Source organism: Panthera leo, chromosome B3, assembly GCF_018350215.1.
Source record: "Panthera leo isolate Ple1 chromosome B3, P.leo_Ple1_pat1.1, whole genome shotgun sequence".
Taxonomy (NCBI): domain Eukaryota; kingdom Metazoa; phylum Chordata; class Mammalia; order Carnivora; family Felidae; genus Panthera; species Panthera leo.
The window spans coordinates 112,339,950-112,357,285 of NC_056684.1; the positions used below are offsets into that span (position 1 = coordinate 112,339,950).

The window sequence follows — 17,336 nt, forward strand, 5'->3', positions numbered from 1 at the left end:
ACAATTAATGATAGAGAGATAGATGATTTAACTGATAAAGAGATCAAAATAATGGTCCTAAAGATAGTCACCAAGGTCTGGAGAATAATGTCTGAACAAAGTGAGAATTTCAAAAGAGAGAATATAGGAGGTACCACACAAAAATCACATAGCTGAAGAATACATAACTAAAACAATCAGTAGTGGAATTTAACAACACTAGATGAAGCAGAAGAATCAGCAAACTTGAAGACTGGGCAATGGAATTCAGTCAGAGGAGAAAAAAAAAAATTGAAGATAGTTTAAGACACTTTTGGGACAGCATCAAGCAGACTAGTATTCACAATGTAAAGATCCCAGATGGAGAAAAGGGAAAGAAGTGGAAAGCTTATTTGAAGTAATAATGGCTGAAAATGTCCCTAAGCTAAGGAAGGAAATAGACATCCAGACTCGAGAAGCCCAAGAGTTCCAAATTGGATGAATCCAAATAGACCCGCTGAAAGACATAAAAGCAGCAAGAGAAAAAAAAACTTTTTTTATATACAAGGGATCCTTAGAAAATATCAGTAGATTTTTTTTCAGCAGAAACTTTGCAGGTCAGAATGGAGTGACAAAAAATATTCAAGTGCTGAAAGAAAAAAAAAAAAAGCCTGCCAAACAAGAATCCTCTACCAAACAATGTTGTCCTTCAGAATTGAAGGAGAGAGAAAGAGTTTTCCTTATGAGCAAAAGCTGAAGAATTCAGCACTACTAGACTGGCCTTACAAGAAGTGTTAAAGGGATTTCTTTTAGCTGAAACAAAAGGGTAATATTTAGTAACAGGAAAACAAATGAAAGTGTAAATCTCACTGGTAAAAATAAATATATAGTTGAATTTAGAATAATGTTTTAATGGTGATGGATTGATCACTTATATATCTAATGTGAAAGTTAAAAGACAGAAGTATTGGGGTGCCTGGGTGGCTCAGTCATTTAAGCCTCCAGTTCTCGATCTCCGCTCAGGTCATGATCTCACGGTTGGTGAGGGCTCTGCACTGACAATGGGGAGCCTGCTTGGGATTCTCTCTCTCCTTTTCTCTCTGCCTGTCCCCTGCTCACTCTATGTCTCTCAAAAAAAAAAAAAAAAAAAAACGGCAAAAGTATTAAAAAATAACTATAACTATAGTAACTTATTAATGGATATGCAAGTTAAAGAGATGTAAATTGTGACACCAAAAATAGAAGTAGTGCAGGGTGTAAAAATGTAGAGCGTTAGAATGTTTTCAAACTTAAGTTATTATCTACTTCAAATCAGCTGTTATAAATATTTTTTATGTAAGCCTCATGGTAACCACAAAGCAAAAACCTATAGGAGACACACAAAAGATAAAGAGAAAGGGATTGAAACACACCACTACAGAAAGCCATCAGATCACAAAGAAAGGAAGCAAAAGAAGAAACAAAGGTATTACAAAACAGCCAGAAAACAACAGAATTACAGTCAGTCCCTACCTATTAATAATTACTTTAAATGGACTGAATTCTCCAATTAAAACATAGAGTGGCGAATGGATTAATGAAAACAAGACCCCACTATATTCTGCCAACAGGAGTCTCACTTCAGATGTAAGGACACACACAGAATGCAAGTGAAAGGATGGAAAAAGATATTTTCAAATGGAAAACAAAAGAAAGCTGAGATAATTATGCTTATACAAAACAGATTTCAAGAAAAACGCAAAAGAAGGTCATTGTATAATAATAAAGGGATCAATCCAACAAGAGGATACAACATTTGCTAAAACTTATGCACCAAAGAATGGAGTATCTAAATATATAAAGCAAAAATTAACAAACTTTAAAGGAAAATTAGAGAGCAATGCAATAATGGTAGGAGTCTTCAGTACCCTGTGCTTTCATCAATGATTAGATCACCCATACAGAAAATCAGTAAGGAAACATTACACTTAATGACACTTTAGACCAAATGGACTTAATAGACATTTTCAGAACTTTCCTTCCAAAAGCTGCAGGATACACATTTTTCTCAAACACACTTGGTCCATTCTCCATGATCATATATTAAACCACAGTACAAATCTTAATAAATTTAAGATTAAAATCATATCAAGCGTCTTTTTTATTCATAATTGTATAAAATTAGAAATTACAAGAAGAAAAATGGAAAAATCACAAATATATGGAGATTCAACTACATGCTACTGAACAAGTGGTTCAAAGAAGAAACCAAAACAAAATCAAGAAATATCTTGGGAGAAATGAAAATGGAAAGGTAGCATTCTAAAACTTGCGAGATGAAGCAAAAGCAATTCTAAAAGGGAAGTTCATAGCAATAATTTCCTACTTTAGATCTCAACTAAACTTTATACCTCAAGGATCTAAAACAGAAAATTTTAAGCCCATAATTAGAAGGATGGAAATAAAGAACAGCAGAAATAAAAGATCTAGAGAATTAAAACAACAAAAATACCAATGATATTAAGAGCTGATACTTAGAAAAGATTTAAAAAATTGGATTCACCAAAAATATAATAATAAAAAGGTGACTCAACTAAATAAAACCATTTATAAAAGAGGAAATGTTAGAACTGATGTTACACAAATACAAAGATCAGAAGAGACTATGGTGATTAATTGTATGCCAACAAATTGGACAACCTACAAAATAAGGATAAATTCTTAGAAACATACAGTCTACCATGACTTAATCATGAAATATAAAATCTGAACAGACCAATTACTAATAGGGAGATTGAATCAGTAATTTGAAACCTTGTAACAGATCAATGGCCATATGGCTTCACTGGTGAATTTTATCAAACAGAGAAGAATTAATACCAAACCTTCTCAGACTCTTCCAAAAATAGAAGAGGAAAGAATACTTCCAAATTCATTTTATAAAAGCAGCATTACCCTGATACCAAAACCAGAGAAGAAAATTACAAGAGAAGAAAAATACAGGTCAGTATCCCTAATGATCATAGATGCAAAAATCCTCAACAAAATATTAACAAACTGAGTACAACAATAAAAGGACCATGATGAAGTAGGATTTTTTCCCAGTGTTTCAATGATGGTTTAACATCCATCAATCAATTGATGTGATAGACCACATTGACAAAATAAAGGATAAAAATCATATAATACTTGGGACACCTGGGTGGCACAGATGGTTAAGCGTCCACCTTTGGCTCAGGTCATGATCTCTCGGTTTGAGGGTTCGAGTTCCATGTCAGGCTCTTTGCTGACAGCTCAGTCTGCTTTGATTCTGTGTCTCCCTCTCTCTCTCTCTCTGTCCCTCTCCTGCTCACTCTCTGTTTCTCTCTAAAATATAAATAAACATTAAAAAATCATACAATCCTCTCAACAGATGCAGAAAAAGCATTTGACAAAATGTAATATCCATTCATGATGGAAATTCTGAACAACATGGATATAGAGGAGATGTATCTGAATATAATAACACAGGTGATAAGCCCACAGCTAACATCATACTCAATGGTAAAAAACTGGAAGCTTTCCATCTAAGACTTGGAACAAGACAAGGATGCCTACCTTACCACTTTTATTTAACAAAATACTGGAAGTCCTAACCAGAGCAATTAGAAAGGAAAAAGATAAGTCACCCAAATCAGAAAAGAAGTGAAACTGTCTGTTTGCAGATGACATGTTATTATATATAATAAACCCTAAAGGCTACACCAAAAAAAAAAAAAATGTTAAAACTAAGAAACAAATTAGTAAAGTTGCAGGCTACAAAATCAATATGTATAAATCAGTTGCATTTCTATACACTAATGAACTATTAGAGAAATTAAGAAAACAATCTCATTTACAATTGCGTCAAAAAGAATAAGATACCTAGGAATAAAATTAACGAAGGAAGTGAAAGTCCTATACACTGAAAACTACACGACATTGATGAAAGAAATTGAAGACACAAATAAATGGAAAGATATTTCATGATCATGGATTGAAATAATATTGTTACAATGTCCGTATTCCCAAAACAATCTATCTATTCAGTGCAATTCCTATCAAAATTCCAGTGACATTTTTTACAGAAATAGAACAATCATTCTTAATGGAAATGCAGAAAACCCCAAATATTGAAAGCATCTTGAGAAATGTGAACAAAGCTAGAGTCATCACACTTCCTAATCAACTGTATTACAAAGCTATAGTAATCAAAACAATATATCAAAAGCATAGAAACAGACATAGATCAGCTGAACAAAATATAGTACCCATAAAAAAAACCCATGCATATGTAGTCCATTAATTTAGGATGAAGGAGCCAAGAAAATACAATGGGGAAAGGATAGTGTCTTTAATAAATGGTGGGAAAACTGGACAGTTACATGAAAAAGAATGACAATAGGACTACTATCCTATCTTAAACCATACACAAAAATCAACTCAATATAAAGTCTTGAATGTAAGACCTGAAACCATAAAACTCCTAGAATAAAACAGTGGATAAGCTTCTATACATCATTCTTAGGCAGTGCTTTTTTGAATTTGACTCCAAAAGCAAAGGCAACAAAAGCAAAAATAAATGGGTCTACATCAACCTAAAAACCTATACAATAAAGGAAGTCATCAACAGAATGAAAAGGCAACCTATGGAACAGAAGAAAATATTCACAAATTATATATCCAATAAGGTGTTAATAATATCCAAAATATATAAAGAACTCATAGAACTTAGTACAAAAAAATCCAATTAAAAAATGGGCAAGGATGCTCAGTTGGTCAAGCATCTGACTCTTGATTTCAGCTCAGGTCATGATTCCAGGGTTGTGGGATCCAGCCCTTCATCAGGCTCCATGCTGAATGTGGAGCGTGCTTGGGATTCTCTCTATCTCCCTCTCCCTCTGCCTCTCTCCCCCACTTGTGCTTGCTCTCTCACTCTCCCTCTCTGTCAAAAAAAAAAAAAAAAAAAAAAAAAAAAATTTTAATGGGCAAAGGATCTGAATAAACATTTTTCCAAATAAGATCTAAATGGCCAACAGTTACATGAAAAGATACAAAGAATTGGAAATCAAAACTGCAATGCAATACCACTTTACTCACCTGCTAGAATGGCTATTATCAAACAAGATGAGATAACAAGATGTGCAGAAAAGGGAATGCTGTGTACTGTTGGTGGGAATGTAAATTGGTTCAGTCACTATGGAAAAGAGTATGGCAGTTGCTCAAAAAATTAAAAATAGAACTACCATATGATCTAGCAGTTCCATCTGGGTATTTATCCAAAGGAAAGGAAATCACTATCTTGAAAAGATGTCTGCACTCCCATGTTCATTGTAGCATTACTTACAGTAGCCAAGACCTAGAACAACCTGTGTCTATTGACAGATGAATGGATGAAGAAACTGTGGTATGTATATGCAATGGAATATTATTGAACGTAAAAATGAAAGAAATCCTGCTGCTTGCAGCAACATAGTTGGACCTGAGTACATTATGTCAAGGGAAATAAATCAGATGAAGAAAGACAAATAACTGTATTATCTTACATATATGTGGAATCTAAAAATAACCAAACTCATAAATACAGAGAACAGATTGGTGGTTGCCTGAGGCAGGCATTGCACAATGGGTGAAATGGAGGAAGGTAGTCAAAGACACAAACTTCCAATTATAAGATAAATGTAAGGGATGTAATGTTAGCATGGTGACTATAGTAAATACTGCTATATTGTATATTTGAAAGTTTCTAAGAAAGTAGATTGTAAGAGTTCTCATTACAAGAAAAAAATAGTAACTGTGTAGTGATGGTTGTTAATTAAGCTTATTGTATAATCCTTTCCCAATATATATACATACCACATCATTTTTGTACACCTAAAACTAATACAATGCTATTTGTCAATTATATTTCAATTAAAAGAATAGGGAAAATTTAAAGTAAATAGCCATCATCTCTTGTCTTTGTGAACAGGACTCAAGAAAAAAAAAACAATAAAACATAAGACAAATTTAGGTTATTTCAGAGAGTGAAAGTAGTTAATAATCTCATTCATAGGAACAAGTTTTGGGAAAAGACTGTTATATGACTTAAAAATCTTAGTTTTAAAATTTTAGAAATAGACCAATCCCTTTGTTTTCAGCTGATGAAAATTAGATGTTACCAGGTGAAAGTAACACAGCCAGTTATTGAAAAAGCATGATTCCAACTCTCATATGAAATCCAGGCCTTCAACTCTTGATTCCTGTCTTCCAGTGCTTTTCCATTGTTTATGTTTCTTATCTAACCACCTAGTTTAAAAGTGGCTTGGAAATTTACAGTAATCTTGAAAGACCTTTCTGCTTTCAGTTGCCCTTGTTTTTCAATGGATCTGTTAGCAGCTGAGCTCTCCAAACTCTCCCCACTGCCATTCATTTGTGAGAGACCTTATTTTACTTTAAAATTTACACTTTGCTAAGAAGCGATAGCTCAAATTTAAGTCTCCCTCAACTCTTGAGTGCTTTTTGTTTTAGACTTTTGAAAATATTACTGTGCTAGACATTTTTACATTTATCTCATTGAAATCTTAGAACTGTATGAGATACAAAGAAGCTAGAGAAAGACGATATTTTGGCCATTACTTCTTTAAATTGGCTAATATATTCTGATTTTATGTCAGTACATCTTTACAATCTAACACACTAGCTATTGTGAAAACCTCAGCCAGAATGCCTAATTTGTGTAACAATTGGTGAATCTCTAGCTGTAGTAATTTCATTCTAAAACAGTTGTTGCCATGTGAAATACAATGTTTGATCTCTGTTGTTGAATGTATTTAAACCAACCATTCATTGCAATTTAGTATTCATCCAGTTTCTCTTTCCTTTCAGGCCCGTATGTGGAATCAGAGGTAAAACTCTCATAATTAACCTGCCAGGTAGCAAGAAAGGATCTCAGGTAAGCCACCTTGAGATTTATATGGTTTAGTATAAAGTTTTAGCCAACTGCAAATTAGTCAACCAAAAAGCTGGAGCACTCCACAAGGCTGCCCTCACTTCTGACACCAGTTGCAACCTAGCATATTCCCAAAGCCACCCTCACTTTCGATAATTCACTAGAAAGACTCACAGAACTCACTGAAAGATGTTATGCTGGTGGATATAATTTATGACAGGGAAAGGATACAAATTAAAGTTAACCAAGAGTAAAAGAGAAGGACTAAATGCACACCTTCTATAATCCTCTCCCTGTAGAGTCATGAAAGCATTATTCTTTTGGCATCAGTGTACGGCAGCACAGGGAGCATTGCCAATCAGGGAGCCGCCAAGCCTTTGGTGTTCAGAGTTTTACTGGGGCTCATCACATTCTGCCAATATGGCTGGCCTTTAGTCTCTAGCCCTTTCCAAAGTTATGCTGATTCCTTTAGCCCCCACCACTTTCCAGAGGCAAAACTGATACCCAAATGCCCAAAGCACCCATCATAAATCACATTGTTAAATCTGTCTGGTGGCCAAAGCTCCAAGGCAAGCAAAGACTCCTATCACATCCCAAAAACTGAGAACAAAGGCCACACTCTCTTGAGATAAGGTTAAGTCCTCATTACACAAGCTTCCCCTGGCCTTTGGCTGAGGCTGTCTTATAGAAAATGATTGTATTTATCTGGCTGGGCATCTATATTTACTATAGCATTTATATTACAGATGCAACAACAGTATCAGTATGAATATGTCTAAAATTTGAAGAAGCCAGTATGAGAGATGAATTTGAGAAACAGCTAATCTATCCTCTAAAGCCATGACACACATTTTCATATTTTTGTACTAATATACTAAGTTTTCTACCTCAATCTGCTACTATTTGTATTATGTGATACTTTGAACAGAACTATTTACCACAGAAATTAGCTGACTTTTTCAAGCCAATCATTTTTCCATTGGTATTATATTTTGAGGGGGATTTAACCCAATTTCCCATTATATATGATCATCAGTATCAGTATTCTAATCTTTCTAGCAACACCAGTTTTATAACATTTCACAGTAGGGTGGTAGATATAACCTGAAATATGAGCCAGAAGATACTGGCACACTACTGGAGTCCTACACAGATATTAACAACCTAGTCCATCATCGTATCATATGACCAAAATGTCTCCCAGAACTATGCTACTCAGGTTTACAGGCTTATCAGGTTCCCAGAGCAGGAGTAGTCTCAGCAACATAGGGCTTTACCCCTTCTGGCATCTATTACAACTGAGCTAAGAAACAGTATCCTCTTGTTCTAAGGATTTTGAGACACCAATATAATATTGGATCTCTTTCATTGCATAACCCATGTACTCATTCCTTTACCTCCAGTTACCATTCCTCCTTCTCTCCATTTATACTCGGACTTTTCCTATGAAAATCTTTGAATGAGACAGTTGATTTGGCCACTGTGCTGGTCCAAATTGCCACCAGTAATACTTATTTAGCAAGTGCCACCTGCTTAGTCCTTTTCCATTCATATTAGGTAGGGTTACGTAGTAGGTACAGAACTAGTGAGCCATCGCACACACCAGGCAATGTAACTGCATCCATTTTCAATCCCAATTTGTCCAGATGGAGTCAGGCATAATCTACCTCATCAGGCCCTTAGGAACTGTGACATAAAGACTTAAAGATACAGTTTCTGCTTAGGAATCATCCTGCTTCTGGCACGCACAGTTGCAGCCCTGCTCCTGTCACCACAGCATCAGGTAGAAAAAAAGAAAGTTGATCTGATATGATAAAAGAAAAAGTATAGTCCTAAAGAAAAAATATAGTCTTACCAACATCACCCCCCAACCCTCTCTTCCCCAGAAAGGTAGAGGACTGTATTTAGTGGGGACCCTCCCTTGGCCTCCCTCATGTTGAATGTGACCACACACTAATGAGAGTACGTAAGCCATGCTCTTCCTTTTTTAGACAACAAATGTTTCCATTGCCCATTCAAATTTTCTATCAAATCATTGCTCTGAATATGAAAGTGTGTACCTTGGTCTAAAGAAATGTGACTCTACAGTCATTGGTACAATATTTTCTGCCCTAGTCCTTTCATAGTACACTGAGCATTTGTATCTACCATTGGGTAAGCAAAGCCCAGTCCCGAGTAAATGTCTATTCCTGTTAGGACTCATTTGTAGCCTCCAGAGACTAGCAACATCAGTCCAACTTGCTAGCTATGTGTAGGACCTTCCCCTATGGAATCTGCCATATAGCTTTCTGCTGTCTTTTTTGTTAGCAGACAGAACATTTCTTGTTGGCATTTTGTGCCTCAGAGGGTACAAGAGAAATTTATCAATTCAGCCCATCTCTGCATTGTTGCAGCCCCCCATTGTCCATTCATCTCATGGGCCCAGGTGCCATGTCAAGCGTGCATGCTCGGATATCTGCTCACGAGTTCCAGTTAACTTCCCATTCTGAAAGGGGGTTTTTCTGATGGGGATTAACGTATTCTACTTTAATATACCCCTTCTATTCCCGGAGTAATTTCCATGTCCTATACAGGCATCCCTTTGATAGACCAATTTTCCATTGCCCTTCTGCCTAACCATATGACCAAGCTCCTGGACACTTCCTATGAGTTGGTAAAAACCCAAACATAGGGGCAAACACCATGCAGTTCAGCCCATCGAGCTGATTTGTTTTTACCTTCTTCAATCAGAGTGGCGGCCTTCCAAACAGGATGCTGTCCCTTCACCTTGGAATTGCCATCCATAAACCAAGCAGCTCTTTGTTGATCAGTAGAAAGCTGTTTATAGGGCACCGCCCAAGTGGCCCAAGTGGCCATAGGATCCAGCAGCTCCTCAGGTGGTTCCGAAGTCGGCCCTAGGTGAAAAGAGGCTACCTGCTCGTGAGTACCTCCTTGCATTCTCCTGGTAGCATGATCCTATATGCACCATTTCCATTTTATTATGGAACTCTCCTGGGCATTGCCTTCCCATTAGAGCATTTCTCTACTATTACCTAAAACATTACGGATATTTCAGGTTTCAAGATAATTTTATGTTCTTCAGTCATAGGGTAGTCTCAATTATAAATCCAATAGCAAGCTAGTAAATGCCCCTCAAATGGCAATTTTCTGGTCCCAAATCCCAGCAGTTGTTTTTAGGTGGCATTCACAGGTTTTTGCTATAGACCTAGTTTGCACTCCACCAGGCCCCTGGACACTTCCTATCAGTTGGTAAAAACCCAAACATAGGGGCAAACATGCAGTTCAGCCCATCAAGCTGATTTGTTTTTCCCTTCTTCAATTAATAACCTGTGTTGACTCAGGCAATCTTACTTGTTCCCACTTGACATGTACAATCTATGTTAGTGGAAGAGTGGATTTATATGCTTTGTTTTACAGTACTAGGTAGGGGAAGAATTATCCAGTCAAACATAATATTCATCCCCATAATACATTCCAGTGAAGGAGACTGACCACTTCATATAAAGTACACTGTTCAGACATTCTAATTTTCATCCCAACTTTCACCATAATTCCATCAACTGTTGTATCTCTGTATAATTCCCGTCTAACTGTATCCCCTCATTAGAACTTCAACAGGTGTTAGAATCACAGTACGTGAGTAGTGCCATGTCAAGGAATCCTAGAAAAGGATCTCCCTCCCATGACCATTTTATCCATTTGTGTGTATATGGCCTTGGATCTCTAGGCCTGGGTTGGACCAAGGGATTCAGACTCTTTGGTCTAGACTTTTATTGATTAGATTTGGGACCCTCACTTAAGGTGATTCAAGGTGAGGTTTCTTTTAGTTATCTATGCCTTCTAGCTTTTAAAATTCCTTCAAACTAGGGTAAATTTAGATTTGTTTAGGACCCTTTAATGTTGGGAGACCAGTGCTCCCCATCTGTCTGCTCAACCCATAATGGTGCTACATTAAGACCTTTCTTTTGCCTCCAACAGTACTCACTTTATTCATCCATTTCTTAATAATCATTTAAGTATTTCTACCCTGACAGGACAAGTCCCTTGTGTCTCCCATTTCTCTTTTCCCCATTCTCTAATGAATAAATCTAACTTCATTACTATTTATTCCTTCAGCGTAACATTTTTCTTTGGAAGCAGCTCAGGGGCTAGCAGCTATATGTCAGATAAGCCAGAATCTAAGCTTGGTGCAACCTTAGGATCCACCCCTACGTTCTCCATTTTGTTTTAGTTAGTACAGATAACAATAGCCAAGAGATTGTATATTTACCTTGTTAATCTATGCATCCAATACAACTCCTTAAAAGTTGCATCTTTCATTTCAAAATTCCATTGCTAACTTTTATCTCCAATAACTAATCATAGCACAGTTACAATTGCATACTGTGCATGATCCTGTGTTTATCCAGGCTCTAAAGATTCATCATCCCCACCCTCTTCCGTTCTCTTCCCAGATCATGCTTCATGATCACATGAGTCAAGATCTTTCTACTGAGTTTCATTTCTAACACCAACTGTAAGGAGTTTGGGCCAACTGCAAAAGTTAGCCAGCTATAAATGTGGAGCACTCCACGAGACTCCCCTCACTTCTGGCACCATAAAACTACCCTCAATTTTAATAATTCACTAGAAGCACTCACAGAACTCATTGAAAGCTGCTAAACTCAAAGTTATGGTGTATTACAGGGAAAGAATACAGATTGAAATCAACCAAGAGAAGTAGCATATAGGGCAAACTCTGAGAGGTTCCTCAAATGAGGAACTTCTGTTCATCCTCTCCCATGGAGTCAGGGATAGCATTACCTCTTCTTGGCCATAATATGAGACAGTACACACAGAATATCACTAAGTAGGCACACTCACCTTTGTCTTTGATGTCCAGAGTTTTTACTGGGACTTGATCACATATTACCCATATGGTTGACCTTTAGTCTAACCCTTCCCAGAGGAAAAACTGTCTTTAGTCTCCAGTTTCTTCCAGAGGCCAAACTGACCCCATGTTTCCCTAAATCCTCATAATAATCCACATTATTAGATTGTCCAGTGGGCAGATCACCCAGGCAATCAGCGACATTCCTTTTAGGTGAGACCAGGAACTAGAGTTCACCTCCCAAAAGCTGAGAGTAAAGGCCAGACCTCTCGTTAGTCAAGGTTAAATTCTTTGCCATATAATCTTTATCTCTAAGGTGATTGAACCATACAAAGAGATGTCAAAAGATTAGGCACCCTTACAGATATTCCCATAACCCTCTGTAAATTTTAAGACATTTCTTTATATCTTAGATTTTAAGGTAAGTTATTTTAAAAGAGAAAAACCTCTGTCCAGATACATTCCCCAGACATATCTGGCCCTATGTTCTGGTTTTAAAGTTCTACCTATTCTCTTTTGGTGATACATTACAGGTAACAGTGGACACTTGAGCAGGAGACTATAGTGATTTTTATGCAGTGCTCTGTACAAACTCATATCTATTTTTCAATATTGCACAATGTTGCCTAGCTGTATTTTATGATGGTAGTCAGAACGTTAGCTCTCCAAATAAATTAAGTCAGTCCTCAATTGGTTTGTTAATTCTGGTACTCTGCTCTAACTAGAAAGGTGAAAACTGTTTCCTGCCTTTCTCATAATGCCTCTTTAAGACCCAAAGTTGTATAGAAATTTTACTGTAAGAAAAATGTACTCTAGGCTTATACATTACTGTAGTTCTACAGCTTACAGAGAATACTTCAATATATACAGTGTTTACTTCATATTTCATATTACAAAGACAGTACCTTAAATATGATTTATTCTTAAGACTGACAGAAAGAAACATAGATCCAAAATCACAAATAAATGTGATTGCTACCATTTTATATGCCTGTAAAGGTGTTTTATCTTCATTTTTTTTTTTCTTCCTCTTGTATACAGGAATGCTTTCAGTTTATACTGCCAGCTCTACCTCATGCCATTGACCTTTTACGTGATGCCATTGTAAAAGTAAAGGAAGTGCATGATGAACTTGAAGATTTACCTTCCCCACCACCTCCTCTTTCCCCTCCTCCCACAACTAGCCCCCATAAGCAGACAGAAGACAAAGGGGTTCAATGTGAGGAAGAGGAAGAAGAGAAGAAAGACAGTGGTGTTGCTTCAACAGAGGATAGTTCTTCATCACATATAACTGCAGCAGCAATTGCTGCCAAGGTAAGCCCGCTGACAAAGACCCAAAGATCTAAAGGAACCACAGGTAAATGTACTGATTTCATCCCTCTTTCCGTCCCATTTTTTTCATAAGTTCAGTACATCTTCAAGGCATCCTTAAAAAAGAACTAAGGTATTTATGACACTTCACAGCTATGTTCCCTCCATAATGTAGATAGACTCGTTGAAAGCACTGAAGTTTGTTCTCAGTTGTGAGGCATTAAAAATATTGCTGTTACCTATTGAAGTATAGCTGTAATGATAAACAATGTGACATTTTAAGAACTCTCCAGAAATGTCATTTTTGTGATCATATTAAATATATAATATTTTTATATTTAAAACATCAAATATTCACAAATTCATAAAGGAGCAGCAAACTGAAGGTAAGAGACCTTAGATAATTTTAAAATTAGTTGAGAAAGGTTAATAAAGATTTTTTTAAAGACAGAGTTTTTCAGCAATTAACACTTATTTAAATATTTCTTGACCCAAATTACCCAAGTACTACAGAGAGGAAATAAGATACAATGTATTTGCATTTTTTACTTAATAAAGTAATATTATTAGAATAGTACCAAAGTATTACAGATTCTCTGTGGGCAATTCTGGTAGTAAATAGAGTACCATGTGGTACTTGGATAAATTTAGTCACCTTAGTCATAGAACATCATCTACATTATTATTCATATTTAGTATAATCCACCCAATATGCTTTAAAATCTTCAGAAAGTAACATATCACTTCTGAGAATAATGATTGTTCATTGAAAGCATAAAGATTAAAAACCTAATCTTACTATATGAAGTAATTCCTAAAGTTTCAAGAGTCATCCAGGTATTTTGGTTATGAACATAACTTGAGGGGATTTTTGACAACACATAAATTGTAAAGGATCGTAGAGATCTTTTTAAGGTATCCTTTTACACCACCAGTAAGTGGTTCTTTCACTGAAGACCAAATGACTTTGTCTCCACATCTATTCAGTGGTCCATTAAGTCTTTACTTAAGACTAGTAAGTAGTTATGTTGTATGTGATTTTTGCTTTGTTTTGTTTCATTTTGTTTTTATGGAACTGATTAAATAGGTACATTTTTAAATCATTGTATCTTCTCTTTTACTCTTAATTAAAAGAGTAAAAAGTGCCGTCAATTTCCATCTTAAGAAAAAGCTTACAACATTTGAAGTCTAAGCTGATATTGTCATTCTACATTTGAGAATTTTTGGCATTTCATTGTTTCATTTGTTTTCACCTTTTCCTTTCCAGTCATTTTGCTTGTATAGTTTCATGTTTTCCTGTCACTGTACTCATAGTTGTTATGTGTTGTGCATTAGAAGCATCCATTCTACACCAGTCCAGCTGTTATCATGGCACACGGTGAGCAGCCCATTCCTGGTCTCATCAATTATTCCCATCATGCAACAGACAGTACAGATGAACGGGTAAGACAATAGGCTTTTGCGTTAATGATTTTGCAAGCATACGGCCTACCTCCTATCCTTGGAGATAGGTATAACATTTTATGGAAGATGTGTTTTATTCTGAAGGATCTTCAGCATACTTTTTTCTAAAAGTGTAAGTGCCACTGAGCATATTCCATCAAGGAATTTAATAGAGTTTCTCCTATACCTAAAATACTCTAATATCATTAAGATTCTGTCATATGTGACAAAGAGCATTTATCACACAACCCCAAGAAATTCATTGCTCAGAAATTATTATTTTCCTTTAGTAATTTTATCAAATACCTTTAAATAAATTACCTGGCTCAATTAAGATAAGCCATTAAAAGGATCACTTTAAGTCTTAAAAATCCAAACAAATTGGTCAAACTAATATTTAATTAACCTCGCTTTTTGCCTCATGATTTTTCTCCTGATTTTCTTTTCCTTCATTATGTTCTCATTAATACCATTTAGAGATGTGAGTCTTGATACAATTTCTGAGATTACTAATCTTCAAATAAAAGCTTAGAAGGATACATTATCACTTGTTTTAGTCACTGTCTATACGATAGTTTGTAAAAAGCTCCAGGCCAGAAAAGATTAAACTGTTAAGTATAGCTAACTATTAAAAAAAAAATTAAAATAAAAACCTTAAAAATTTTTTAAAAAATAAATAAATACAGTATAACTAAACAGTAATAATTTAGACCATGGATGTTCAAAAAAAATCTATCTCAGTCACTAATATGGATATAAAATGAGAGGGGGGAAAAACGAAGAAAATAAAAAGTAATAAAGTGAAATTTGGCTTAAAATCCTTAGGGAGATCCAATTAAAAATGGACAGAAAACATGAACAGACATTTATGGAACATTATTCAGCCATGAAAAAGAATGAAATCTTGCCATTTGCAGTGATGTGGATGGAGCTATAAAGTATAATCCTGAGTGAAATAAGTCAGAGAAAGACAAATACCATGTGATTTCACTCTCATGTGAAATTCAGGAAACAAAACAAATGAACAAAAGAAAAAATAGAATTCTGTTGGCATTCGGGATTTACCTGTGGTTGTGACAAAAAGATACCTGTGGGCTTAAGCAAGTGCTTGAAAGTGTACTCCTCCAGCAGTGTGGTTTATCTGGTCCTATTAGTTGAATTCATTGGGCATATTGGTGGATGATCTCTCAAACTGTTAAAGAAGGGGCCTCCGGGTGGCTTAGTCAGTTAAGCGTCTGACTTCAGCTCAGGTCATGATTTTGCAGTTCATGAGTTCAAGCCCCACATTGGGCTCCGTGCTGACAGCTGGGAGCCTGGAGCCTCCTTTGGATTCTGTGTCTCCCTCTCTCTCTGCCCCTCCCGGCTCATGCTCTGTCTCTCTCTCAAAAATGAATAAACATTTTTAAAAACAATTTTTAATTTAAAACTTTTTAAAAAATATTTATTCTTGAGAGATAGAGAGAGACAGAGCATGAGCAAGGGAGGGGTAAAAAGAGAGAGACACACAAAATCTGAAGCAGGCTCCAGGCTCCGAGCTGTCAGCACAGATCTGATGCAGGGCTGGAACCCATGGACCTCCAGATCATGACCTGAGCCGTGGTTGGATGCCTAACCAACTGAGCAACCTAGGCTTCCCTTAATTTAAAACTGTCAATGAATAATTTTTAAAGTTAAAATCATAACTTTATTACAAATACTAAATGAATACATATCAATGGTGTTATTTCATTAATTAATTATTGAAGGAACCAGAAAGGTATTACAACTGGTTCACAGGAAAACTCAAAGGACACAAATATGTAAACATTAAGAACTAAATGAATGTAAATGAAATTTACAAATAGATGCAACACTTTAGTTGTTATCTGCAAAGCAGCCCATTGCACTTCTCTTGTATAAAAGAATCATTTGGACAAAAACCAGTTACATTACTATTTTCTGCAAGTTTGAGTTATAAGATAGCTGAAAGACTGGACAGTGAACATAATCCAGAATGGTCCACTACACAGGACACCTAATATTTTTGTCCATTTTAAAGTATTTCACAATTTTTCTTGACCTGTGAAGGGAATACAAAGATGCATGGATGTTTACAAAAGAAAATAAAATTTTTACTCAAGACGTCCATGGATCTAATGTGCTTCTTTAAAAATGACTGTTGATTTTCTCAAAATTTCAATTAAAAACACCAACAAGTGCTTATAACACTGCTGTTGTTTGTAAAGGGGTGACTTGTTAGGATGCCAATTGTTTTTTTCTAACATTGACCTTTGAGTAATATTGTGACCCAATTATGTATCTATGTGTTAGGAATAAGTAATGATTATTTGGGCTAATGTATGTTTTTATAAGTTTTACATTAAGCTAACTATTATTATCATAAAATAAGTAGAAAGCTATATTAAAATAAACTACAAAGACCTTTTTCATATTTGGGAAGCAATATGCATTGTGCTTTATGAAACAGCATGAATTTTGGCATCATATATTTTCAGATCCATCGGTTAGTAGCTCTATGACATTGGGTGTAGTGCTTCTCCTTTCTAAGCCCCAGTCTTCTCTAAAATAGGAAGAACAATGATATTAACATCATGATTACTTAATGACTAAGTTGTGAATATTCAAATAGGAAAATGGATATAAAAGCACTTAATTCAGTGTCTGAATAAAAGTAAGCATTCATTATTTTAGGGAGTCAACCACCTCACTGATACCAACTCAGCTTTCAGATGCTACTTACACATTTCTCTCTTCATACCTCCTCTTTCCTTTGCCCAGTTGAACAATCCTTTCTTTTTCCTTCTTATTCTACCTTTAGATATCATT

At 35.7% G+C, this 17,336-nt stretch overlaps 1 protein-coding gene across 3 annotated transcripts in view; it reads left to right on the forward strand.

Moving 5' to 3' along the window:
* The window catches only part of GPHN (gephyrin), a 611,925-nt gene that overhangs the window by 365,785 nt on the left and 228,804 nt on the right, over window positions 1-17,336 (forward strand). For 2 of the 3 annotated variants that reach the window (XM_042943540.1, XM_042943541.1), the window contains exons 6-7: window positions 6,823-6,889; window positions 12,798-13,070. In XM_042943540.1, coding sequence (XP_042799474.1) covers window positions 6,823-6,889; window positions 12,798-13,070 — 340 coding nt within the window. Of the gene's footprint in view, window positions 1-6,822; window positions 6,890-12,797; window positions 13,071-14,402; window positions 14,511-17,336 lie in introns of all 3 variants that reach the window. The other variant, XM_042943539.1, reaches the window with a different exon arrangement.